This window comes from Sciurus carolinensis, chromosome 2 (assembly GCF_902686445.1).
Source record: "Sciurus carolinensis chromosome 2, mSciCar1.2, whole genome shotgun sequence".
Taxonomy (NCBI): domain Eukaryota; kingdom Metazoa; phylum Chordata; class Mammalia; order Rodentia; family Sciuridae; genus Sciurus; species Sciurus carolinensis.
The window spans coordinates 159,202,935-159,229,646 of record NC_062214.1 but is presented as its reverse complement, the minus strand read 5'-3'; the positions used below and the strand labels follow the sequence as shown (position 1 = coordinate 159,229,646).

Sequence of the window (26,712 nt, the reverse complement as noted above, 5' to 3'; positions counted from 1 at the left end):
TTACCAAAGGCAAGAGGGACATGCTACACAAACTTGCTCCTTTTGTGACTCTCCTTCCACTTGTTCATTCCTTAAACTGTAAGACAAAGCCATTTTCAAAATACAGTTCCAAAATTGAGCCAGACCAAATTTCTCCTACTATAAATAGAAAAAAATATACATAGAGGCACTTTAGTTAAGGAACAGAGAAAACCATCATCCTATCCCACTCCTCCTCTCCAAGCCTGTTTGAGCCTAGTCTCCAACTGCACCTTTAACGTGGTGTATTTGCAGACCTTGGTTAACTAGGAGCTGGGGGAGTGTAACCTCTGCTTTGTATTTATAACTTTTAACTGCAAGAGTCATTTGCTTCCATAGAATGGGTGGAAAGTCGCTAAGTTTGCAATGAGGGAAAAATGTAAAACCACAGCTCTTGACAACTCTTAGAGCATTATTTCACAGCTTTCGTACAGCACAGATACCTCGCCATCTGCACTAAGCATTATAGTTTATACAAATCATTTTTAAATAGTATGAGTCCTGTACAGCACGCACATTGATTTTTTATTCATCCCTGAATATTCCCATTAGAACGTAAGCTCCTTGTGGGCAGGGACTCTGTCTTGCTCACCACTACAGCTCTACCATGCCTGGTACATAGTAGATACTTAATAAATATTTGTTAGTTGACTGAAGAACTCAATTTAGTGAGTAAATAATGTTCTAGTGCAACAGGAAAAACTACTCTCTCCACAGGAAACCCAACCACGACAGGATAGATGGAAAGAAAAGAAAAAAACATCAGCCCCACCCCCCCTCCCACCCCACTACAAATAAATAAAGCAAAAAAAAAAGAAAAAAGAAAAAAAGTAACAGTCCTCTTTATATATCATATAATTTAAGGATATTGAAAGTTGGTAGGTTAATGGTAAGCATCTATATTTTATTTTCTAATGTTCATTGTTTTTATTCATTTCTCCCTGAGAGCTTTATTTTTTTGGACTGAAATTTTACAGGTAGCTTTACTGACACACAATTTAAAATGATAACATATAACATCAAACCACTTTAAATATACTTAGATATAAATAGATCTGGGCATCTCTATTGATGTTGATATTTTGTGACACTCTAAGTGCCCTTTAGTCCAGACCTATATTTACAGAAGATGCAGCTTGTCCTACAAAACAGAAAATAGAAAAAGACGAAAAAAAAAAAAAAAAAGGCACCCCATTAAAATTTTTCTTAAAATAATCTTTATCCCTTCAGAGAATTCTTCCTTTAAGTCTTGGGTGGAAATTTTTAAGATTTATATATCTATATTGTTAGAATAACAAGTACATTCTGGCAATCTTGTTCTTTAACAAGGGTATGGGTTGCATTTAGATACTGGTTTTTTTTTTTTTTTTTCCAAAAGCAATTTAAAGAAATCATCAAGAGCACTTGGCAGGAAACTTGATGAAATTAGAGGAGGAGAAAAGAAACTAATGTTTAAGCTTTAAATATACAAAAAGAATTTTGATTGACATTCTACATAATACAAATTGTGTGCAAGATGTTCTTGAAAAACACAGACTGTATCCCCAAATCAACATCAGAAATTTTAAGCTGATCCCATCAATTACTGGTATGATGCCTGAGCATCACATTGTCAATATCAAAAACCATTTTAAATCTATATTCTTCCAACTCCATTTTCACCAATGAAAATAGTTTCAAAGTACAGCAAGCTTGGAAACTGTAAAATATTTCACAAGCCTTTTTCTTTCTCTCTCTCTTTTTTTTTTTTTTTCTTTTTCTTTTTTATGCTTAGGGAATGTCTGTCATCTCTTTTAGGAGATAGTATTGTGCTTCTGAACAGTCATGGTGTTCAGGGAAAGAAAATGAGCCACACTCAATATGAATGCATACGCAAAGGGTTTCTGAGCACGTACGTTAACAGAAAATTTTTATCCATACATAGAGGTCTCCAGACGATACTCAGACTTCTATATACATTTTTAATATACATATACACATACATTTACATACACACACATTCACACACACTCACAGATGAAGGAGGAAATTGCCACTGTTTGGATTGCAAGGCAGTGTAATGGAACGGTCTAGTCACTTCAAAGGGCTGCTACTGAGCTTTTTAGAAAAGTATCCAGGAAAACTAAAAATTCAGTTTCGTGACCGGTCTCTCTCGGCTGCTGTCCGTCACCTGGTTGGAGATGCGTTTGCGATTCCGTTTCAGTTTAGAAAGGTCTTTGTCAAACACTTCTCCTGAGCGTAAAGCTGAAACGAGGTCATCAAACTCTCCGCTTTCCTCACTATTCTCTTTAGCTTTTCTCATTTTCCGCTCCCTTTCCCTTTGTTCTTTGAGCTGTGAATAGAAAGACACCTCTTAGAAAAGGGTTAAGATGCTGTGTTTTGTTTTCGGTGGGGATGAAGTCTGCGACATATGGTAATGATTCAGTCACACCAAGCTAGGTTCATTTAAGCTCCTAAGCTCCCCGGATGACACGAGAAAGGGGTAACTGGGACTTGAGGTCTCATGGCAGATACATGATAAATGGTGAAAAACAATGACCCTCACCATCATTATGTTCTTGTTTAAAAAGAATAATTAGGCAATTCATGTTTCTGTAATGGAAAAACAAAGTTTGCACTATTAAATAGACCCCCAAACATTGGTTTCTTTAGGGTACAGAGAGCCTACAGCAAATGATCATGGCCACTCCTCATATCGATGCTTAGTCTGCATCTGCCATGGAAGTGTGGAGCAGGTTGCTGTTATTAAAAGTCACACAACACACAGATAATATAGAAAAATTTGATAATTGAGATACAAAGCATTCTTTATTCTGCTACCATGAGATAAACACTGTGAACCTTTTGGGGCTTTATACTACCATGGTAATTTTCTATATTAACATTTATTTTATAAACAAAATACAACAAAAATGATTTCATGTCGAAATCATTTTGTAAGTTTTTCTGAATGAATGATTAAATATTCTTTGAAGGCATGTTTTTTAAAGACTGCACAAATATTCTTCTATGTTGCTACTACATCTACAATATTCCACTGTGTGTCTATTAGGACCAATGCCCTTTTGGTAAACATTTAGATTGTTTTCAGTTTAGGACTAGTATTTAAAAATGTTGATTTTTTTGTGTGCAAATTTGTGACTATTTCTTTAGGGTAATTTCTAAGAAGTAGAGTTCCAGATCAAAGGATGCTGGATATATTTTTAAAGTTTTTGGTGATACACTCTCAAATTGCCCAAGAGAAACCTGATGAAGTCCTAAGAACTTTCTAGAGAGCACAGCCATGCCCACCTTCTTGCCAGCCCAGCAGGGCATCTAAAGAGCAACGCAGTTGAGAACTTCCGGGCTGGACCTGGCCAGTTGAGGATGCCCCCTCACCTGTGCTTCCATGCGAGCTCGCCGCTCTTCCTCCTCCTTCCTCTTTCTCATGTTCTCATTCTCTTGCTTGGCTTCTGACACAGCTTGAAGGAACTGGTCAAAAATGCCAAAGAACTCATCCGGCTGTATTTTGCCAGAGTCCTCCCCAAAGTGCTTCACTGCTTTAGTGAACTGGAGAAAAGAAGATTTTAAGAAGCTCAGTCTTTTAGGAGAATTTCATGATCAAATGGAAATTTCCCTAGAAGGACAAAGGCTCAAATGGAGTCACACATAACTGAATAGATTTTAGCAGTCCTGTTTTACCTTCAGCAGTTGAACGTGTCTGTTAATCACTTGTAAAGTGAGAATTTTAACATGCCTCAACTTTTGAAACCATTTATTCCTTTCCACCTCATTTCAGCTTAACATCTAAGACTACCTCCTATGACTTTTTATTAACTAAACAACAGTAAAAACAAGAAAGCAAAATATTGTAGGGCAGAACACCCAAGACACAAAAACTAATAGCAAACTCAGCAGGGGTAGGAAACCTTGTACTTTTAACTTGTCTTTGAAGTAGTTTAATATCATTTATTGGTGCCATATGGTGACTATTGAAAGCAAACGGGATCCAGTGCTTCTTAGCTGCTTTCCCTAATCAAAAATAATGTTAGAATTGTTATGATATTTCCTGAGTCCTAATTAGAAAACAATAACTGATTAGGAAGTCATTCTTGAAACCCCCAACTTTTAACTGAGAAAAAATAATTTTATTCCAGCCCTTTGTCTCAGAAATCCTAGTGTCAAATCTCAAGCTGTCCAAAATGTATAATATTAAGGGAGAACTTTAAACATTTAAATAAAAATATAGAGTAACAAAAGAAGAACATCTAGTTTCTTTCTAAAAGTTTCAACTGTTTCTGTTTGCAGTTCTTCCAGTGGTTATCTTCATAACTCAGGACAATACACTTTTAACCATCTGCATTATGATAACCACATTCAGTTGAGTCGGACTGTGCTTCTTCTGTAAGGGTCTGATGCTGCTAGGTCTCAACTACCAAGGACAGTGCTCCCAGCTTCAAAGTCAAATGAATTCTCTTTCTTTATGCCTAATCGCCCACTTAAAATTTCCCAGACTTTATTTTCAGCATATTTAGATCATGACAGGTTTTTGTAGTTTGTTTGAACTCAAAAGTTTCTCATTGATTTTATTTTTTCTTACATTACTTGCCTTTACTGTATTGTTAAGTTTTTCAGATATTTTGGTAATACTATAGACCTTAAAGGAAAAGTTTTCAATATTCTTAAAAAAAAAATTCAACTAGTTATACACCTATCTAGATAGAAATATTTATAACATTTTATAATTAATATTCCATTTTTTAAAATATGTAGTATTTTAAAACCACTTTTCTTTTTACTGTGGAGTTGTTTTCAATGTTTTACTTATTTGGAAATATTCTATTATAAAAAAGGGCCCTTCAGGGGAAAAACATAACATTCTTCATGCACCACATTACAGTGCTCCAGCTTGCTCCATGGTTTTATAAGCTAATTTCTAAAAGTTCTGGTATGAACAAAATTGCAATAAACAGTCCACAACTGAGTTTCTAAAACATTCAAGTTCATGCACTTCAAAGCATCCTGAATGATCTTGTTATCTAGGAATTCTAGTGATGATGAAATCATATATATTTTAGTCTCAGAAATCTGAAAGAAACTAGGGCCAGATTAAAGTCCCCCCCCCACACACAAAGTAGGTTTTATGCGTGTGCACGGCTGTGGATGTGTTTAAATAAAAACTAGTTATCCAGTTTTCTCTTACAAACATGTTTGAGCTCTGTGAAGAGACAGGTTCTTTGTTGGGCTATTAGGGCAAGAGGTGACTCTTCCTTCACAGAGGGCACACTCCAAAGTGGTGAGCCCCACACATATGAATGGGGGCTTCCACAGTCGGGGTTCGAACCACAGCTGTTGATATCACTTGACTGATTTCCACTGCGGGATGTGAGAGGTTGCACCTCAGAGAAGAGCAGTCACTTGACCATGTATTGTCTTCTCATTTATTTCATGAGGCTGGAGAGTGAGTTTACTGTTGAGATTAGCTGAGGCTTGTGAACACAGTCTACTTCTGAACGTGAACTAGTGTATGCACACCCTTATGTGACCAATCAGCCACACCTACAACAGTGACCACAGAAAGATGACACTCACTACTCAAGTTCTGAAGGAAAGATTCAAGTAAAACAGGAACATGGTAGCAACTGAGAGATGGGCTGAGCAGAAGAACTCCATGGAGTGTAGTAGGGGCTTAACATCACTTAAAAACATGAGAAGTGAAGAGAAAAAGAGAACATGTACCTGTGTCTCTTTTTATACCTGTGTTTCTTATTATAGAAAAAATAATGGCGGGGTCAACAAGGGTGTCAAGGGGGCGATATTTAAAAGTCTTGGTTGTTATCTGCTAATGAAAATTTTTTCTCCACAGGAAAATAAAATTTTAAATAGCAAGAATCATAAAAAGAAATGTCTTGCTAAAATTCAAAAAAAATAAAAAATAAAACAAAAACAAAAACAAAAAACAACAACAAAAAACAACCTCTTGTGATAAGACTGTGAACTAAAATGCATCTCATTGAATGAGTTTTGTTAGTAGTGTCCTGTCTTCTTCAGGTTCTCTCAGAAAAGTATATGCCTAAAGAGGTCTGAGGCAAGTAGCCTTAGTTCTATCTGCTCCTGTTCATCATCTATTCTAGTTTCCAGAGATAAGCACATCAATCCAAGAAAAAGCAAGAGAAAACTGTCAGTATTTATGGGTCTTACACCATCCCAAGCCTTCAAAATCTTGCTAAAATAAAAGTAACAGGTCAGTTAGGCAACGAGGGTGTGTTTCCATGAATCACAGTCCTGGAGATTAAAATACGCCCACACTATGCACAACAATGGAATCTGGAAAATAATTATCTGCTACTTTATTTCCTAAACCATGGTGTTTGGATCCCATTTCTGCTGTTTCCCAAATAGCATCATATCTGAAAGTAACCAGTGAAAGCCCAGTCCAGTCAAACAGCATGCAAGAGGGAAATTTACCAGGTCTTTAGCTTCTGCTAGAAGATCTTCAACATCGGAGAAGCTGAAGCTGGCTACGGTGATGAACTGGCTGACAACAGAAACAAACTTATCTCCAGGCTGTGGGGGCTGAGTCTTCTGATATTCCAGTTCCTTAAACACAGGAAATGGATAATGACAACATAGGCTTCAAATACAGGCACACCTTGTCTCTTATCCTATATGCCTCAAATTTAATAACTCAGCATAGCTAACACATCTAAAACATTTTGTAATTCTCTAGCTTCCCCTACCTTTGCTTATACCATGCCAGAGCCAGGTCCTATATATGTTCAATTTAACAATTATTTAAATACATTTTCAGTGCAATCTCTTATTCTAACTTTAGAAGGTAAGCAAATTAGCGCACGGATAAAACTAACAGAAGTTAAACAAATAACAAATAAGCAAATTGGATTCAAAGGGTTTGTGAGGGAGAGTAAAAGACTTTGATGATTGATATTCTGTGCTCAGAATTCTAGTGGCATGATTTTTTTTTCTTTTTCCTCTTCTGCCAAGTCTACTTACTTCCTAAACCATGGTGTCTAGGTCAGTAGAATTTCAGATATAGACTCAGGCACCAAAATCACCTACCATTTGTTCTCCTGTCCATACATTAGATTTTTGTGAATAGGCAGGCAGAATAATTAGTCTCATTAATTTTCCATATTCTCCATTATCGTGTTAATGAACACACAGGTGATTCAAATCAAATTTCAATAATTGATTCCCACCATTGCAAGAGGCCCTTTTTTACTTGATGCCTACAACTCCTCTATGAATAAGGAATCTTTATTTCCATTAAAGTTTAGAGGAATTTAATTCTTTGCCTAAAGTCAAGTAGAGGCATAATGTGAACTTAGGTCTGCTGCCTCTAGAGTCTTGGCAATGACTATGCAGTGCACCTACTGACTAAACAGGAAGGATCCCCTTATTTTTTTGGCACCTGCTTTGGCAAAGAGACTAAGAAGCAGGAACATGGGGTCACAGGCTGTGAATTCTGACTTAGCTCTACCCTGACTTAGTTCTTACCAATGGCAAGCTGCTCTGGGTCTCAGTGGCTTCATTTTTCAAATGACGGCAGTATCCACATCAACATGAGGATCAAATGAAATAATGGAAGTGAAAACTTATAAAGTATGGAGCTGACTGACTGGAAGAGACTGCCACCTTTCTAGTACTGTAGCTACTGTAGTGTGTTTCACTAATGTACTATTTCATAAGAATTCCATTTCTGGTACCTTTAAACAATAGAATCAATTAGGGTAAAGCACAATTAGGACACATGAATGTTTGGGCAGGCCAAGCTCTACCTCCCAATGTTTTCTTTCAAGGTTACGCCTTGACATTTAAGCTACCAGGGGGAACAGAAGGCTTCTGCAGCCCCTTTTCTATGCAGAGTGTGATGCAGTACATATGACCCAGAGAATGCAGAGATTCAGAAAACCTCTTCTTTAAAAAGCCAAAACCAGGACTTCCTTGGAACACCCCTCCTCCCTGCCCCGCCTGGCCTTGGTCTGAGCTAGCTCAGGTACAAGGGTCAGAAAGTCATTATCAGGCTTAGGGCTGTCACAACTGCCATGCTAGTCTCAAGAAAGCCTCCATGGGGAGGAAAAGGCAACTGAGTGAAGGCTATCAAACATGCCTCACCCAAAGGGCCCTGATCCAACCTGGCCTTCTCTGAAAGTTGGGGAGGACTGTCCATGTGTTTTATGACTCTGGGCCAATTGCACAGGGGCTAAGAGAAAGAGTTTACTCAATTCCTTCAGTATCCCCACCCCTGAAAAAACAAAAGAAAACAAACCCTTACATGCTCCTAAATTCATAGAAGCAAAAAAATCAGATGTTATGATTTTAATTTTTATAAGCAGTATGCCTTTAATGAATTCAGTACTCGATGGCATAATTTTGTGATATAAAAAAAGAAGGGCGGGTGCTCACAGCGTTATGATAAATGGTCTGGAAGGTATTTAAGAGAGGGGCACCTTTCCAAGTTGCCTGTGGATTGGTCTCCTTCACCAAGTGCAGGCCAGAGCTATGTGTCTTCTCCCAAGAGAGCTTGCCAGTGAGCCCCCTTTCCTGTCTGATTCCCATCCCTGGCCTTTCCCTCAGTGGTAGCTGCATTTGCAAAGTACCCGCCTGGCGCTCTGCTAATGGTCGTGCTTCACTCCTTCCACTCCCCTCTGCCTGTGAGACCAGGGTCCAGGTTGTCTCACGTACCCGGCACAGCCTCCCTCCTGTGCATCTTGCCCCATAGTCCTTCTGATCTGTGCTAGTCCACAAACCTCTAGCCTACTCCCAATCCAGTCCTTTCCTTAAGGCACTGCTGTAATCATTGTTTTTATCTGGACGTGATATTCTGTGGGGAACTGGCTTCTCTTAATGACCGCAACACCGGAGAGGGCAAGGATCCCAAATCCTTATGCTCCTTTCCCCTTGAGCATGGCCAGCGCACCCGAGTGTCTGCCTGGTAAATACTCTGCCAAGGAATGCTCAAGAGGCAGCAGAGAAGTTCTACTGCTCTACCGAAGATAAGCATCAGAGGTTGAAAGGACTTGGACGCTGAGAGGGTCCTTGAAGATTGTCTAGCCCAGCTTATTCATCTGAACAAGACTTGCCTCCCAGGTAAATTGGTGGCACTACAGGTCTACTTTCAGCTCCCGCTATAGTGACCCACCCACTACCCACAATTGAGGCACCATGCTGGACACAAGATGAAACCCATCTTTGCTTCTTGTTGATTGCTCTTTTTTTCTTTTTTACCAGGAAACGTTTGTCCTGGGCCACAAGCCAAGGTAACCCACAGATCCTGTGCGGAAAGTCACCAGCACCAATGATGGCAAAGACACTGGAACTCAGAGTGGGAAGCAAATACTCACTGTCTCCACTGCTTTCAAGCCACTTCTCAAGGTACTGATTTCCTTGTCCAGCTCAGTCATGCTGTTGTAAATGGTAACATTTTAGTAATCAGCATGCAATTTAGATGGATTAAATATATAGCAGCTTTAAATATTTCACACTTAGAAGTGCATACCAGTTTATTTTAAATGTTTAAAAAAATTCCCTTCCTTGTTTGGATCTCACAGAAGGACCGCATCTTAAATTTCTGGAATTTAGGTACAGAATTATGTTTTCTGTTTTCCACAGCCAGCAGGTATATTTTACTGGTTAAAAATAGCAAAAGAGAAATGTCTCCCATGTGTACAAAAGTATTTTATGCTTCAGTGTCAAAAAATTCTCTCTCCAGTGAGTTACTATATGTAGAAATACATTTCTTGCCATACTTGGCTCTCTTTAAGAAAGCAAAAGAAACTGGCTTACCCACAATCACATCCATCAATAGAATACTTTTCACCAAGGCTCTGGTAATGTGAGTATTACAAAATAATGTTGCATTTCAGTCAGCAATGACTTTTCTTAAGGTTGTACTAGCTTGTTTTATTTTCACTGCCTTTTACTTTTTATTAGAGACAGATTCCTGAGCTTCTCCTGAAAGGCTTTCTATGTCAAAGCTTTTAAACAACAGACACTGAAGCTTAATTCTCACAGATATTTCACATCAAAGAAACTCACCAATACTTCATTTACTTTTCAAAAAAATTTTTTTAGTTGTAGATGGACACAGTACCTTCATTTTATTTATTTTTATGTGATGCTTAGGATCAAACCCAGTGCCTCACACATGCTGAGTGAGCGTTCTGCCACTGAGCCACAACCCCAGCCCACTTCATTTACTTTAATGTTTTAATTTCGTGGTGTATTTATATGGTATATTTCTACCCGATTCTACAGAGGGAATAGATTAGCCTGCTTATCATACTTTTCAAAGTCATAGTAAAAGGAAAAAATAAAAAAGATGCAGTTCATATGTAAGTATGTAAAAAAGAAAGTCAAAAGTGGGAGGGAAGAACCGTAAGGAAAATGGCCTGCTCTCCAGTCTCTGAAACATGGTGTAAAGTTTCTGGTGAAAGTTTGGCAACTTCCCATTTTATTTTTAGTTTCTTGCTCTGCATATAGACTGCTTCCCATTAAAGTGTTGCCTTGGTTTCAGGGAGTGTGCTCATACGTAAAAATTACTAGCAACACCCTTACATGTAAGTCTCCGTTTGCCTAACCATGCATCCTCATTCAACTTAGGTGCTCCTTCCTGTGTAGATAATAGATAAGATAATAAGAACTGCATTTTATAGGCATTAGTGAAACCATATTCTTTTCCTATACTCTTAATAACTCAGAATATTAGGTTACATGGATCTAGAAAAATTTATATTCAAATACTTGTTGTTACAAGCATATTTGAATGATTTGGATATAATTGAAACTTTATTTCATATCATGTTCAGAGGAAAACAAATAGAAGGACCCAAGTCATGCAGTTTACTTCATGCAATGCCAGGTCCCCTCAATGGCTAACCTACAGTCCAAGTGATTTACAGAACTGCAATAATTCACTAAGAGTACTTACTTTACTTTTGCCGCTTGAGGAATATCCCGCAATTCTTCATTTAGATTGAGAACCTTGGGGTATTTATTTTCCACAATAGTTATTAGATAGTGCAAAAGGGTAATGTTCCTACAATTAAAGAAAGGAAGAGCATTCAACATAATTAATCTATATATGATTTATATGCTCAAGTGGCAGCACCCACAATTATTTTAAATTCTTCCACAAACTTTATAATATGGAGGTTCTGGTAAGGCAGGGGCTCTCAAAAGAAAAGGAGAATGAGAGAGCCTAAAAAGGAATGGTTAGGAAAAGAATTATATTTCTGTTCTATAATGAGCATCCTTCAAAATCTGGGTAATTCTTGGTGGCAAAAGTGAATCTGAACCACTGCCAGTGGAGAGAAGATTAAGTTTACCTTTATAGAGTACCCGTTCCCAAATAGGGTGTACCTTACAAATTCAAAGCAGAATTGGATGGGTTGGGGTCAGAAGTGAGAGATGTTTAACCCACTGAAGAGAGTAGCTATTTTCCAGTCTAAAAGTACTTGAAATACTTTTCAAGTCTAAGAACCAACTCACTGATAACCATTATTACTCAAGATTCCATCTGAAGGGCAGTCAGAAAGTCAGAAAGTCCCCTATTCCAGGGCTGAACCTGGAAGCGGGCCAGAACCGTGCCATCACATGTATGACGTCCTTGCAGCTGTGAATACAGTTCTACTTTTAGCAACAATTCAGCTCTTAACTGCATAACCCTTAGTACTTAAAACGGCTGGCTGTGCCAGCTCCCTCTCTAGCGGTGAGGGTGGTGACAGGGCTGAACCCTGACTGACCTGGATTGGAAAGGGGGGGTGTCTGATAACACTATCAGGCAAAGCTGTGTTACTCTGGTCCCGCTGTCACCGACTCTGCTGCACATTACAATCACCTGGGATCCAGATGCCTGGGCCAATCCCAAAGGCTCATTTAATTGGAATAAGGTGGGGCCAGGCATGGATATTTGTTAAAATTCCCTGTTGAGTCTAACCTGCAGCTAGCATCAAGAACTACTAATCTACTGCAGTTACCATAAACAAGAGGTACGAATGCATTTCTCTAGAAGCATTTCCATAATATGCGTAGTTTGCTCATTTTCAACACTAAGTCACAAGATTCCTGCCCACATCTAGCCAAGTGAATCACAATTGCCATTTTCTTTCCTATAACCCTAAAAAGCATTTCTGGTTATCCTTGCAGCTTCATACAGATAATACATTCCTATCCCTGAATCAAGGACTCACATTTTTTTAAAAATTCCTTTATTTTTCTTCAGTAATTAGAAAACAATTGTCCAGCAAATCAAAACAGTGGCCAATAATTTTGGCCACTCAGGATTTCAGCATTTAGCTGTGTCTTTCCACTTGAGTTCTGCTGTTCACAGGACCTACCTATCTGCCCTGGTGCCTCTTACCTAAGGAATAAAGGGAGGGAACGAAGAGCCAGGGGCCATCACAGGAAAGCTAATGCTACTTTTCTCCATTATCATAGAGAAATGCTTAGTTATTTAGAGCAATTTAGATAACTTTAACTCTATGTACCTTTCTAATTGCAGAAAGCCTAGAAACCAGCTCAGACATTTCACATTTGTTTGCCATTCAAATAACACCCCATTTGACTAAACACAAATTCTTGAAGAATGAACAACTAAACAGCCATGCATTTGACTACTCCCTGGTGGTCACCAGGAGCTTGAGCCTTCCCTGATGACTGTGCCACCATTAAGCAGTTTGGTGATACCCAGTTGAAGAAGTGTTGAATGTGGGTGCTGCATTAGGCTCTGTGGGTACAGACACACTGGTGCTACATTTGGAGACCAAATATTCACAGGCAGAAAAAGAGGAAGAAGAAAGGTCAGAAAATATTTAATTCTTTGACAAGATTTGTACATTAGATAAATTCTGTAGTAAACTCAATAAGCCAATAATTACATAAGCCCAAGGTTACTGGTGAGTGTGTGTGCTCTGCCTCTGTGTATGTGTGCAGGGGCAGCTGAAGAGAACACTCTTTCTTGGAAAGGTCACTGCTCCTTATATGCAAATCAGAGGCTGCCAGTCCCTGGCTCAGCCTCCAAATAAGATCCATCTGTTGGCAAGGGTAGAACTATAGCCAGACCAACAGAACAGGTGTTAAATACCTGTGAGGCCAAATACCTTGCTTGGTGTGACCTCAGGCAAGCATTTTATCTGACAATAGGTGATAACAGATTTGGCTTGTGAACTTCACAGGCTGTTGTGACCATCACATGTGAAAGTGCTCTGAAAAGGATCAAGTCCTCACATTCTAAACACCATGGCGGGGCTATAATACAACAGCTGCTCTTCATCTCTGGCTCTCTCATGATGCAAAAATGACAGCTTAACACGTTTCTTATTTCTGCTAAGATGGATTGAGAGTTGCCATATGGTATGCTTCACTAACCCTATTGAAAATATAGGGTAAAAAGCCTCATTAGCTAGGAATAATTAGGATGAACAGCCCACACTTCTAAAAAGAATTTGGGTGCAGAGATGCTTACCTTAGAAACAATTGTGCCAGTTCCTTTGAAGTCAGTGAGAACCTCAGAGAAACAAAGATCTCAGGAAAACTAGAGTTAATAGGCGTAATGACCCTACCTGCCAATGACACAACAGCATTTTCACTGGTTTCTAACCAGAGTGTTCACCTAAACTGCAGCACTGTACACTTTCTAGGAAGCATTTTAATGAGTCTTGGGATGAGTGGCTGAATACCAACGGCCAAAATACATTTATGCATCACAAGTTTTTCAGATAGCTGTGAGCTATCTGAATGTGTGAAAGGAAAACAACCTAAAAACCCAACGAGCTTCACCTTCCCAGTATCAACTATCACTTTTTTCCTTCTCTCTGGAATACAGTTCTCTGCAGAGCAGTAGTGACTTTGAGGCTAGGAGGAGACTTCCAGAGAGCTGGTGGTATTCTGCTTCTTGATTTTGGTCATACAAGTGTACTCAGTTTCTCAAAACTCATCGAGATGTACATTTATGCCTACTGACCTCTCTTTAGTATATTATACTATAATTAAAAAAGCTTACAAAAAAAGACAGGGCTAATTAAAAAAAAGATCTGAAATAGATAGTGTCCCCTTACATTGAAAATGGATGAAAGATAACTGGCCCCATGGGAACTTGGGTGATGCCCATGGTTATGAGAGAGCAGAATGGAGTTCATGTCTGAAGAGTACTGAGAAAGAAAGGTTCAAGCTGGAGACTGCAGTGTCATGGAGGCCAAGGAGGACCAGAGAGGGCAACTCGAGTCCTACTTAAGCACTCAGATGCTGCTAGCGTTGGAAGATTCTACACTCACTTGTCAATACTGGATTTTGTGTCAGCAATCTTGTTGAGGCTGGATATCTTGAATCCATAGGCATTTCCTCTTTGGCCTTTATTCATGTAATTTCCAAATGCCAAAACCACCTCCAGCAACTGCTTGAGGGCGCCACTCCTGAATATTTCTTCTGAGCCAGAACGAATTGCTTCAAAACAAAACACATAAAAACACAACTATTACCACCAGCACTTTCAGCGATGCCTATCTTAGATTGACATACCATAACAAATATGGAAGATGAAAAACTAGGTCATTGGACTACCAGGGAGTACTTTCAGAACATCTAAACTCGAAGCAAAGGATACAGGGACACACTAAAGCAGAGAAAGATTCGAGTTGGTTATGGATTCCTCTCCTTTCTCAGTCCTTTTCTGGTCTGACTCATCAACCTTGAGCTTTTAAGAATACATGGAATAGCAATTCCAATTTCAACATTCCTTTGCAAACACTTTCAAGCCTGGTGGAGTCAGTCAGCAGGATTACTGATCAAGTTCACTGATCAAATATGTTACATGTTTTTGTTTGCAGGTGTCAAAACAGGGATTGAAGCTCAAGGAGACTCTGACTTTAGCTCATATTCTGTAACTGTGTTTTCCAGTGGCCTCGCCCACATCTCAAATATTTAAAAACTTAACAGCCTTAAATCTACCTTTAGAAAAATGTACTAAGGCCCTGTTGCAAGAAAGTTATTACAGATTTAATGCTAGTAATGGTCAAATTCATTCCTAAGTTACACCCATGTGGTCAAAAGCCCAGCCCCGCGGTTGAGCTCAGGAGGTATGCCAGGCCAGGACAGCAAGCCAAGTGCTGACCTTAAGTAATTGTCCATTGGATGTTCAAGTTTACTTTCTTTTTTTTTTTTTCTATTAACCAGAGATGTAACTGAGTTACATCTCTAGTCCTCTTTATTTTTTATTTTGAGATAAGGTCTCGCTAAATTTCTGTGGAGAGCCTGGAACTTGTGATCCTCCTGCCTAGTCACTGGGATTACAGGTGTGCAACATGGTGCCCAGCTGTCCACTAGATTTCAAAAGAATTCAAGCAACAAAACCACCTCAGGGACCCTGATGACTATGTTCACTTGGATGGAACTTGTAAATGGGCACTTACGACAAACATCACTCCCAAACTAGGTGGCTCTGTTTTACCTTCTACTTTGGGTTTCACTTCTGCCACACGCTCTGCAAACTTCTTTTTGAAGTACAGCGATTGCAGTCTTTGCTGATAATGATTGATTCTGTAAGACCAAGCATGTACTGATCAGCATTCACTAAATACAAGAACCCATTTCTGCACTGGATATTTGGGCCACTGTCCCAGAGCCCTTAGCTCCAACCAAATAAGGCAACTGCTGAAGAAAGGGAGAACCAGCTGCTGTTGCTAAAGCCCTCTTCACTTCCTCAGAGTGCCAAAAGCTCAAACATAGAAGAGATGAAAGGAATAAAGGTGTAGGGCCTCTCCACTTACTGCAAATAAAGGGCAGTTTCCCAAGTTTAACGTTTCACGAAATTTGGCTTTAGGCCAAATTCTAAAGACCTGTCTCCAGCATCCTGCCCTATTATCCTCTCCTCACTCACATTCCCAAACCTTCCTTTTCCTTCACAATTAACTCCTATCTGCTCCCCTCAGGGATGGCAAACTCCACCTTCCCAGAGCAACTAGAGAGGATAGGAGCGCACGCTGGCCTCTGATCACCACCAAGCTGAGCTGTCTTGTTACTGGGGGTTACAGTAGGCCTTCTGAAGTCAGCGCCTAATGCACTTATGCTGGAAGTGCCAGTTCAACAGGACCTGGGATCAGTCCCTCCTCCACTGTACCATATAATCAAACAGACCTGAGTGGGCAGCCTAGTTGCTCCTTGTATTGGGTGACCTTGAACAGGTACTAAAACTCCTCTGAGTCTTGTTTTCCTTATTGGTAGGTGGAATAAAATACCTCTTTCCCTGAGATCTCCCCAGGCAGGGTGAGAATAAGGTTAAATGGGATGATTCCATTTAAATGCAAAGATCTAGATGCTTAACAAGTGGTAGGTATTGCTGATGGTTATTTACTTGGCTATACTGAGGACTGTTGGTTGTACCTGTCAAAATTCCAAAGACATTCTTTGTTTGACAGTAGTACACAAAATGGCAAATCGTGATAGAACGACATGAAAAAATAAGTCTGGACATGGCAGGAATGAAGAGTGAGAGATGTGTTCCCGTTGGCTGCATTTGTAGGTCTTTGGCACTGAGGAGAAGAGCTGCCCTGAGGTTCACAGAGAGTTTCAGGACCACTGCTCCTTCCCTAATGCAGAATCAATTCGCTAGGCCTAGAATGACAAACAGACTCAGCTCGCATGCCAAACCCAATTATGAAGCAGAGACTGCCTCAGGGCTATGTGGAGAAGGGCTTAGAAAGCTTGCCAGCGCTCCGTGGGAAGAGTGCCACGATTGATTAGTGATGTCTGCATGTGTCACAATTTGACATTCAGACCCTGGCCATTCAGTTATGGCAGTTCTGGGTTGACATTAACAGAGTCTGACCATTTTCCTTTTCTATTTTTTAACAATCTTGAGATGCCAAGGTACTAGGGAGCATGAATACTATCCTCAAAACTCAGATTGGTGAGGAGAATGGCACAGACTGGAGCTAGGAAAGTTAAGACTTGATGAGACCAAAGTACATAAGCCAAAGAGGCCCAGAAATAGAGACAGTTGTGAAAAAAACCAACCCTGACCCTGGCTAATCTATGGGCAAGAACTCACATAAACAAAACAATCGAATTCCACACAACTCAGACTTGGAAAGACTTTAGAATCTAAAAAAGCTTTAAGTTAAACCAGGTTAATTGGCCCAAATGATTTAATGTGAATTGCAATTAGTTAGGTAGGGGACATCTTTCATCTTCCGGCATCTTGGAACTCACCGGCTCATCTCAAACAGGAATCGATCAGCCTTGGCCATCCGATCCAATTCATGCTTATGTTCCTCCAACAGGTCAATATCACTTTTTTCAGGAACAAATTTCAAAAGCTAAAAAGTACATGCACATAATAAATCGAAGGTTTATAGCTTAAATCTCTGCAGCAAGTTTTTACCCTTCCAGCTAATTTGTCCCAAGATGAAATTTTAACTTTTGTTCAACATATAAACTCTACTCACAGGTTACTAAGATACAACAGAAATAATTAAATATTTACATTTTTTCTTGAAAGTCATTACATTGGTCTAAGATTAATTTCTGGCACTTTCTTATTCTCTACTGCCTCTCAAGTAGGAACTGTGGAAGTTCTCTATGGACCCACTTTGCATGGGCCATGAGAGGGACCTTAGAGATTCAGCCCTCTCATTGAAACTGAGGACCAGAGAGGTTAAGCAACTTACCTAGCCTACAAAGCAAGTTTGTGTAACTGTCAGAAACAGAACCTAGGTCTCTTTGACTCCTACTTCAATGTTTTTTCCTATTATAACATGATGGAATGAATGATTCTATTTGCAGTTTCCATTCAATTTGCTTATTTTTCTGCTTATCTAATTTCATCTCCTTTAATTATTCCATGTAGTGCTAATGAGAGGAACAAAGTGAGGTCTGATGTTTTTGATTCCATATCTTATTTTGGAAGGAGAAATGATCATGGAATGTGGAAAAATAGCAACAATATTTTAAGTTGAAAAGTACTTCTGTGTCTGATTTCCTCTCAGTTTGTATATATATGTGTAGAACTGTGCAAGCATGCTATTTTCTAGCTTAAATGCTCTTTGATTTTTCTTTCTTTTTTTTTTTTTTTATTACACTGATCCTCTGAACTCTAAGATCTGTAACTTGGTGCTGGCACTGGGTGGTCCCTTTTGTAGGTTTTCAAATGTTTGTTGGATTTAACTGGGAGACTTCAGAAAAAGCAATGAGCCTGGGTGCCACCAGCAGAGAAAGAGAACTGAACTATAGGGAAGGAGGCATGGGAAGTTTTGAGAAGTGGGGTGAGGCTGGACTATGTCCTAGGCAGAGTGCACACCACTGCCAGAGTCAGCATGGCATTCATGCAGGTGGAAGAGCAGCTGTGACGAGGTGATAGGGGGCAGGTAAGGACAACCAGCAGGGAGGGACAAAGGCTTTATAAGAAATCCAGGCTTGCTTTTGGGGTCACTAAGATATACCTCAAAAATCTTATGTCGGAGAGTGAACTAGCATTTTTTTTAAAAAAAGCACTATATTTAGAGTGGAGAAAGAAGTAGGAGGGACCAAAACTCTTAGGGGGTCATGAGGGAATCATTGGTGCAGTAATCCAGGTGAGAGATGGTGGTGGCCTGCATTGGATAGGGCTAGAAGATAGACTTTAGGGCTATTTAGGAAACTTGAATAGTACTATAATGGATGGGCTGTAGTAAAGGAAGGAGGAAGACTCAAGGATGAAGCACAGACTTCTGGCTTAGGCAAAAATATACACAAAGTATAATAAGAAGAAAAGCCAGGAGGTGGCCTGGGGATGAAAAGGTGGGTTCAGGGTTTGTAACACTTGCATGAGAACCAAAGAGGGATTTCTAGGAGGTGGTGGGACAAATGGGTCTGAAACCGTAAAGAGAAGTATTTGGAAGACAAAGTAGTGGCATTGGTTGTACAAAGCTCATGGATGTGAGTGACATAAGTAGAGGAACTGTCCACAGGAAAATAATCAGGGCTGGAGAACAACAATCAAGGGGTGAGCACAAGAGGATGCCTTCAAAGGAAGCAACAGAGGTACAGCTGGAGAAGCCAGTGCAGTTCCACAAGGCCAAGGGAACAGTGTTTCATGGTGGAGCAAGTGGCCACTGGTATCACATGTCACCAAGAAATGAAGGAAGATAAGGACTGCAAAGTGTCCCCTGCCTTTGGCCACAGGGAAGCTGTGAGTGTCCTCATTGAGAACAGCTTTGGGGAGCCGAGGTGGACAGACTGCAGTGGGTGGATGAAGAGTAACCAGGAGGTGAGTATGGACAAGTTGTCCACCCTGGCTGTGTCAGAGAGAGAGCAAACAGTAGCTGGATGGGTGTGTGCACATCCGTGGGTATTAAAGGCAGAAAATTCAACAAGGTAAGAGTTGAGAGGGTGAGGCTGATGATCTAGGGGCAGGGCAGTCAATCCAGCTGGGCCCCTGATTAGAAGGAAGCGACAGGGCCAGAATGGAAGGAAGGTCAGAGGAAAGCTGGTGCCACGGTGTTCACACAGGTCTGGTGGCCAGGAACACGGAGGCATTGCTATGCCAGTGTTCAAAGGGTGACACTAGACAGGACATGCAATTTCTTACTCTTCTTCAGGGAACAGAGGGAAGGAAGGCAGTAGGGAAAGGAGAAAAGAGAAGGAAGAGTGGGGGGGAAGAGATTTGTTTTTCTAATGCTTAGTTTGGAGTTTAACCTACTCAGTTCTAGTCTCTGGGATCCTTTCATCAATTTGCACAGCCTGCTGCCCCAGCTAGTTGTGTTGAGCCCACTGGCCAGTGTTCAGGATAACACAACCACAATGTCCCTTTTGTTACTTACAGGAGCACAATAAGAGACACAAGTTCAAGGACCAGTCCCCTCAAAGGAGAGTCGAGAAACGCACTGCGTGTGGATAGTTTTAAGAGGGGAACGGAGTGCTAGGCAAACACCTGGGAACAAGGAGAAAGATATGCATTCCAAGGAAGACAGTTCATCTGACATCTGAGCTCAGCAGGACTGGAAGGAATGAGTGGGCCCTAATGCAAACCACAAACAGGAGTAAAGAGATAGATGCTGGTATCAACATGTCTCTGAAAAGAGAGGTATATGGAAGAAAAGGGAGCAGAGGTAGAATAGTAAAATATGGAAGAACAGGAAGAGCGTGGGAGCTGACCAGAGAGTGAGGCGCCCATAGAATTATCAGGAGAGACCAGGTCAAAAATATCCTTGGCCAGATTTCTGCGTCAGTAGACAGATTTTCTTACTTGTGTTTATTTGAAGTACGTTCTATTTGCACTGCAAGGTCTTTTGGCAAGATTTTGGAATCCTTTCCCTCAAGGAGGAATTTTGCTGGATGCAATTTCACAGTAAACAGATCTTGTGGAATTTTAAACATATGACCTTGTCGATGGGGGCTTAAGACAGAAGGACTAAAGCAGCTTTACATGTTGCTCTGAACTCTGGGTTAGCAACTCGAAGGCAGAGTCATCTGTGAGCTGGGGAGGGCTGAGGGACGCTCTGCTTTCCACTCCTCGGGCAGAGATGATTTTGATGGGTGTGTGGTGAGGGAGGGAAGACCTCAAAATGAGCTAAGAAAATGGGGAAAGCTTTAAAACTATTCATGTGCAGCGCATCCTGGGAGACTTGAGGACACAGTCATTAATTTATTTTGATAATTAAATCAAACCTCTTGAGGGCAGCATGAAAGTTTTTCTCTGCCAAGTGTGAGGGTTTTTCCCTAAGACAACTCCAGTTGCAGAGGTTGTAGGGGATGCAGGTCCATTTTGGGGTGGGGGGTTGCGCTGTACCCATCACTCCTCCCTCCTGTGTGTCTGAGGCCTTCGAGGACATCAGTGAGGACCACAGAAGATGCACACACAGAGAGAAGAGCGCTCTATCCAGAGTGGCCTTGCCATCCAGGATCACTTTAGTAATGTAAAAGACCCTTTTTCTGTGCCCGTGGAGCTGAGCATGCCTACAGATAAGACCTTTCGTTCAGCTGGAATCATGGTTGCTTGGGCCCACAGTTGACCTTAAGTGGGCCTGGATCTAACAAACATGGACCTCCTGGCCTGAACCAGTTAAAATCTGATCCCCTACCCACCACCGAGGAATGAGGTGGAAAGCTCAAATAATCCTGGAGTATCCTCAGACTATCACTACGAGGCCCAGAAAAACCAAAACCCAGACCAAGGGCAGGAGGAAGAGATAGGGGAAAGACCTGGTGTATGTGTTAGTTCAACAATCTTGACATTTGCAGACAACAAAACAAAGTTGTTGAATAACACATGGTATAGTCAGAGTGGCTAAGTGGAAATGCTATAGAGATACTGCACAGAGAGAGACCAGGTCATCACATGAGACTGGCTGCTTGGCCACAGATAATAAAAATTACATGTATCCACTGTGGGTAAGTCCCACTTGCTAGCCTGGGCATTTGAATTAATTGCCTTTTTTTTTTTTTTTTTTTTACAAAAGAGGGTGCCATATGTGAATAGAGACAAGACCTAGCCCCAAGAAACTGACATTTTACTTAATGACACTGGAATATTTAGAGACAGATGATAGTGCTAGGGGTTTAATAGTGGTTTTTGTGCTTGATGGCATGATGAGCCATGACCAAACATAGATTATATTAAGAATTTAATATAAATCAGTTTACGTAGTATGGTCTGCATAATGCTAGTAAGATTCTCAAGGTCTCATGAAACAGATTTTTCTACTCGAGATAGAAGATTTATATGAGATTTATTATGTTTTAGCAAAGACATAATAACTTAATTGCAGCTTGAGGGACAGAATCTGGTATCGTGGGACCCAGGCATTTGACAAATTTGTGACCTTCGTTCCCATTCATCATTTTGAGGAAAATGAGAGAATGAAGTCATAAAAGAGCCATATGAAACCTTGGTTCAACCTTCTTAATTCAGAAAGGCAGAAAGTATCTACTAGCAACAACCAAATTGTGTAACTATCCTACTCCCTGTGGAAAAGTCAGCTGTCACTGAGACTCCAAGAAGCCGCTGGTGCTCACCTGTTCCAACATGTCCTTGGGCAGATCTTCCTGCTCGTCCATTGTTAGAATTGCCCGTTTGATTTCATCATTGGATAATTTCAACCTGGAGAAGGAAGATTTTATTTTGTTGTTAGCAATACTGGCATGAGCACTAACGTTTAATACACCACAATTCATTTTGCTATTCCAGCTGCTGAGTTTCGAACATGGTTTTTCTCAAAGTCTCTCAGCAAAAGCTTTTTTCCTGACAATATAGGATTTTGAAACTAGAAATAGGGTTTTGAAACTGTTTTAATATTCTTTTGGGGCTGGGTAATACTCTGCCGACACAGAGAACAAAGCGGCTATGTTCTATCTTTTCATTTCCTAAAGAAAGGGATCGGAAGATTAGAAATAGGAAAAATAAGTGCAATCGTTTTCTTTTATATACAGCATCCATGAATTGCAGGTGAGAAGAGAAATCTAAATCCCTGAGTTTGCTGTCAGGTTAAAAATAGATTCTGAGAAGGTTGCAAAGTACACAAACTATAGCTCATCTCTATGCAAAATAAAAATGTATAAGCACTTCATAGTTGAGGAGTTTTTACGTATGTTATTTCATTTGATCCTCAAAATAATTATGGTCTCTTTTTTTTTTAATAGGTGGAGAAACTGAGGCTCAGAATGACCAAGTGATCTGCCCAAAGTCATACAGAGAAAGTAACAGCACCCATAAAGCCCAGCTCTTCTGTGATTGCTTATCTCCAACATTCTTTTCCCTCTAAAAACAAATGTTTCTTGTCTAGTTAACATCTCATAGGGAAGGATTTACACTTTTGCACAAATCTATTTTCTGTTTTTCTATCTACAATAAACTTAAATAATTTACTAATTTAACTAGGGATTTGTATCTTAAGTCAGGATAACAAAATGTTGACTGTAAAATACATGGGACTAAAATATACTATACAAATGTGTTTTTATAATGATCTTCATGGAGGCAAATAATCTTAATGACATTATCATCTGTGACAACAGTCATCTCTTTGCTTTATCTATAAACTTAAGACCCACATTTACTTCTAACGTGCCACTTCCTCACCACCTAGCACATTATTAACATCACCTCACCTGTCCTTTAGTCTATGCTTTTGAATGAGAATCACATTCAAGACTGCAGATAAAGACACAAACACAAACATAGAGCAAGATGTACACATGCCACATATAACTTTAGAAGGTAGGGAGGGGCTTTGGTGTCAGACAGGCTGGGTTCCAGTTCTGGTTCTGACAATTCCTGGTCAGGAGATCTTGAAAAATGTTTTTATTGAGCCTCAGTTTCCTCAGCTGTAAAACAGGGATAATAACCACTACATCAAAAAAAGCATGCACTCACGCATAAGGGTTAAGTGAAATCCACATGAAGAGCTTAGCATAGTTTCTGGTCACAGAAATCTGGACTCAATAAACTGTTTGTATGCCCTACAAGGCACACTCTTCTATGCCAGAAGAGAAGTATCAGAACTCTTGGGACCTTAATATTCACGTGCTCATTAAACAGAGCTTGGTGTGGTTATTCTGAGCACTTCCCAAAGAACTCTCACACCCATATTTCACCTATGTTCTCCCTGTATGAGACAGCATTAGGCCTGGGAGCACTAAAAGGAACTAAGAGATGATCTTTCTCTTAAAGGTAATTATAATCTTTGAGAGAACTGGATGATAAGCAGAAATAGGCAAGACCCGAAGGTGTACAAAGCAGGCACTCCCCTATAAAGGGAAGGTTGGATAGGTGGGGAGGACTCCAAGGCAGTTGAAGGAGCTGAGATCCCCGGGTGAAGCTGCTTGGACACACCACTGTGGACACCTCTGGCGTAGCCTTTCCTTTAGATTTTGATATGATTTTCTTAAAACCATCTACCCAGGTATCTAAACTGCATGGTGTTACATGAGCCAGTAAACAAGAAAAAGAAGGAACAAATATGGACATCCTATCGTACTAACATCTTTTTCTTCTTGTTCATGTTCTCTAATCCAATTATAGTATCTAGGCAAAATGGCAAACCCTCCATTGACAAATAGGACCTCCTCCGAGCTGCAGTGTCATCATGACCCCCATGCTCTGGAGGGCAACCCTGACCCTGGCAGATTCTACAGGCGGTTTCAGTCATTCTAGGGACAATCACTGCTTCATGAACATGTTCACCAGAACATCATGATGGAAAATCCCCATAATTAAATGGAACCATTTAGCTAAGTTGGCCTGAGTAAAGTATACAAGAGGGAAAAACTCTATCATGATATCAAGGTCTCAACGGCGCAGGTTCGGAACAGCCCTGGATTCCAGGACATACACTACAGGCTCAAGTCAGTTTAAATGCAAACACTTCGGTGTGGTCTTGGAAGGTCAAAGGGAGATTGAAACTGCCACTAATGAAAACCAACCAGTCAGGGAAACACTTGTAATCATCATAAGAGAGCTCTGCATATAAGAAAAAAATTAATTAGTTCTGTGTCCTTTTCACACCAAGTTGAAGAAACCATTTTATGGTGTAGTTCTGCTCAGTCCTTCTGTTTTGCATTTAAAAGAAAAGGAGTTGAAAATCAGAGCAAGAACAATACTTGAAGTATCAGATTTGCATTTCATTAGCTCCCCATATGGAGTGCAGAACTTCTTGCTTTTGAAATTGTATATATTTATGCTCCTCAACCCCCAGAGGCTGTCTGGACTAAACACTAGCTCTAATTCATAACAATTCTGGTTTCTCTTAATGTGGCCCACAAAGAGACTCGAGACTTTAATGGAGAGTACTTAAGAAATCTACCTGTCAACATAACGCCATACACGTGGCCTGTTGGATCAGAGAAAGAAACACTACCTTCAGGGAAAGGGGAGAAGGGTTCCCCGCCCTCTGGGATGGTTCTATAGGCTGCAGAGTTCTTAGTATCATCTGTCATCCACAGAATGAGTCTCTAATCTCTGTAATTTAAGGACCCTACCAATTCTAGCCTTTTAATTGCTTTTAAAGCTTGGCAGTGTTCTGGCATGCTGGAGGGTGGCAACCTTAGAGACACCCGCTTCAATGTTCTTTACAAGGTAGGAACAAACCAGGCATCTTAAAACAGTATTTAACTCTACCTTATTCTACTCAAGCATTTCAAAAATTTGCCGAGAGAACTGGAACATCAGGCGTAATTAAAATAAGTTAAGGATGGATAGCTACATCAGCCTTGCTCTGCTTCAGTGGACTGGAGCCAAATCCCCCTACTTTAAAGTAGCTTTTTGTGGTTTACAACACCCTGGCTGCCATGTCAAGTGAGTATCTGGAAAAAAAGAATGGCAGAACACTTCATAAAATTGTATTGTAGGTGGGTTCATTTTGCAGTATAAATCTGCTTCCAAGTTTCTTTCTCTCTCTTCTTTTTTTGAAAGAAGAGGTCTGTTTTGGGGAATGAAACAGTCTGAGTTTCAGATGGCTACATGTCGCCCATATACATGCAATAGAGAAGCTGCTTACTCTGCTGAGGGACTATTGTAGTAATACATGTTCATTAAATTGGATTTTCAGAGACAACCTAACAGATCAAGTTCTTAATGGCTTCTTATTCTGAGGTATATCATGTCCTTTCTGCTCTCCTCCTGAGTTTGTGAAAGGCATGTTCCTGGTTCCCTGAAGCATTCAAACTCACACCTCTCTGAGAGCTTGGCCACTCAAGCTGTAAACAATGGAATGCAGGCCCTACTTATCAGGCATGAGGAGACCTGCCTGCTTGCCTCCAGAGGCGGTCACTTCAGGTTCCTAACCAAGGGATCCCCCCAAAAAGGTAGCATGTGAGGAAGAGCTTTAAAGTATAACCAAACACTGTGGGCACATAGACCCATGAAAATACAACCCACGGAATATGCCAGAGGCTCTCACTCTGGTGGACTTTGTTGCTAACAATTGCTGGGAAATAAATACCTTATCAGTCAGGCAGGAAATAGTGAAGTTCACTAGTCTTTGGGATTGAAATAAATAGGAAAGAGGAAAGACAGTAAACATGGAAAGGTAGGAAAGCTTGAAATCATCTTGGAAATAATCCTAGTCTTTATCCCTAAGTACAAAATCAGAATGGAAGTCCTATCAAGGGTTGTCTTCCTCTCTCTCAATTCTGTCCCTCATCAGGTCTCTCCCATCTCATGGCTCCCCCTGCATCCAGCTCTAGACCCCTTCCAACTCATCCTGCAAAGCCCTAAGATCAAATTTAAAATCTTAATGAAACACATACTATTCTCCTGAACAAACTGCAGTTTCTCGATCCTATGATGTATAAACAGGTCATTAATTGAGCACCTACCACATGTAGACACCCTGCCAGGGACTCCACACACACTCGGGCTAATTCTCACAAGTCCACTACCAAACTACTACTTTCCTGATCTCCATTTTATTGAGGAGGAGGTTATTATGACTTGACCCTGGGATGACTCATGCCCTTATATAGGCTTAAGATGTGAATCCCAGTCTCTTGCTGGGTATCACGTAGTCCAGTCCATGATCCTCTGCTGCCATAGCGGGCCTCTCTTGATTAGTGGCTCCAAGCCTCCATGGAACTGCCTTCCCCGTCTCCTCTATCCATGTTCCTCTACGTTTTCCCTTTGAGACCCACTTCTTCCAGCGAACACTGCTGAAATCCCTCTCATACCTGGTTGAGATCCCGTGGCCCCGGAACCCCAAAATGTTCTCAAGTCTTCTCACATGCATT

At 40.4% G+C, this 26,712-nt stretch overlaps 1 protein-coding gene across 4 annotated transcripts in view; it reads right to left on the bottom strand.

Moving 5' to 3' along the window:
• Positions 1-1,709: 1,709 nt before the first annotated feature.
• Daam1 (dishevelled associated activator of morphogenesis 1) overlaps positions 1,710-26,712 on the bottom strand; it is a 159,758-nt gene continuing 134,755 nt past the window's right edge. For all 4 annotated transcript variants that reach the window (XM_047538382.1, XM_047538385.1, XM_047538383.1 and 1 more), the window contains 9 exons: positions 22,006-22,090; positions 17,224-17,330; positions 15,464-15,552; positions 14,292-14,460; positions 10,949-11,056; positions 9,363-9,423; positions 6,466-6,597; positions 3,397-3,567; positions 1,710-2,350 (listed from right to left, as the gene is read on the bottom strand). In XM_047538382.1, the coding sequence (XP_047394338.1) occupies positions 2,141-2,350; positions 3,397-3,567; positions 6,466-6,597; positions 9,363-9,423; positions 10,949-11,056; positions 14,292-14,460; positions 15,464-15,552; positions 17,224-17,330; positions 22,006-22,090 (1,132 nt within the window). In that variant the 3' untranslated portion in view covers positions 1,710-2,140. The remainder of the gene's footprint in view (positions 2,351-3,396; positions 3,568-6,465; positions 6,598-9,362; positions 9,424-10,948; positions 11,057-14,291; positions 14,461-15,463; positions 15,553-17,223; positions 17,331-22,005; positions 22,091-26,712) is intronic.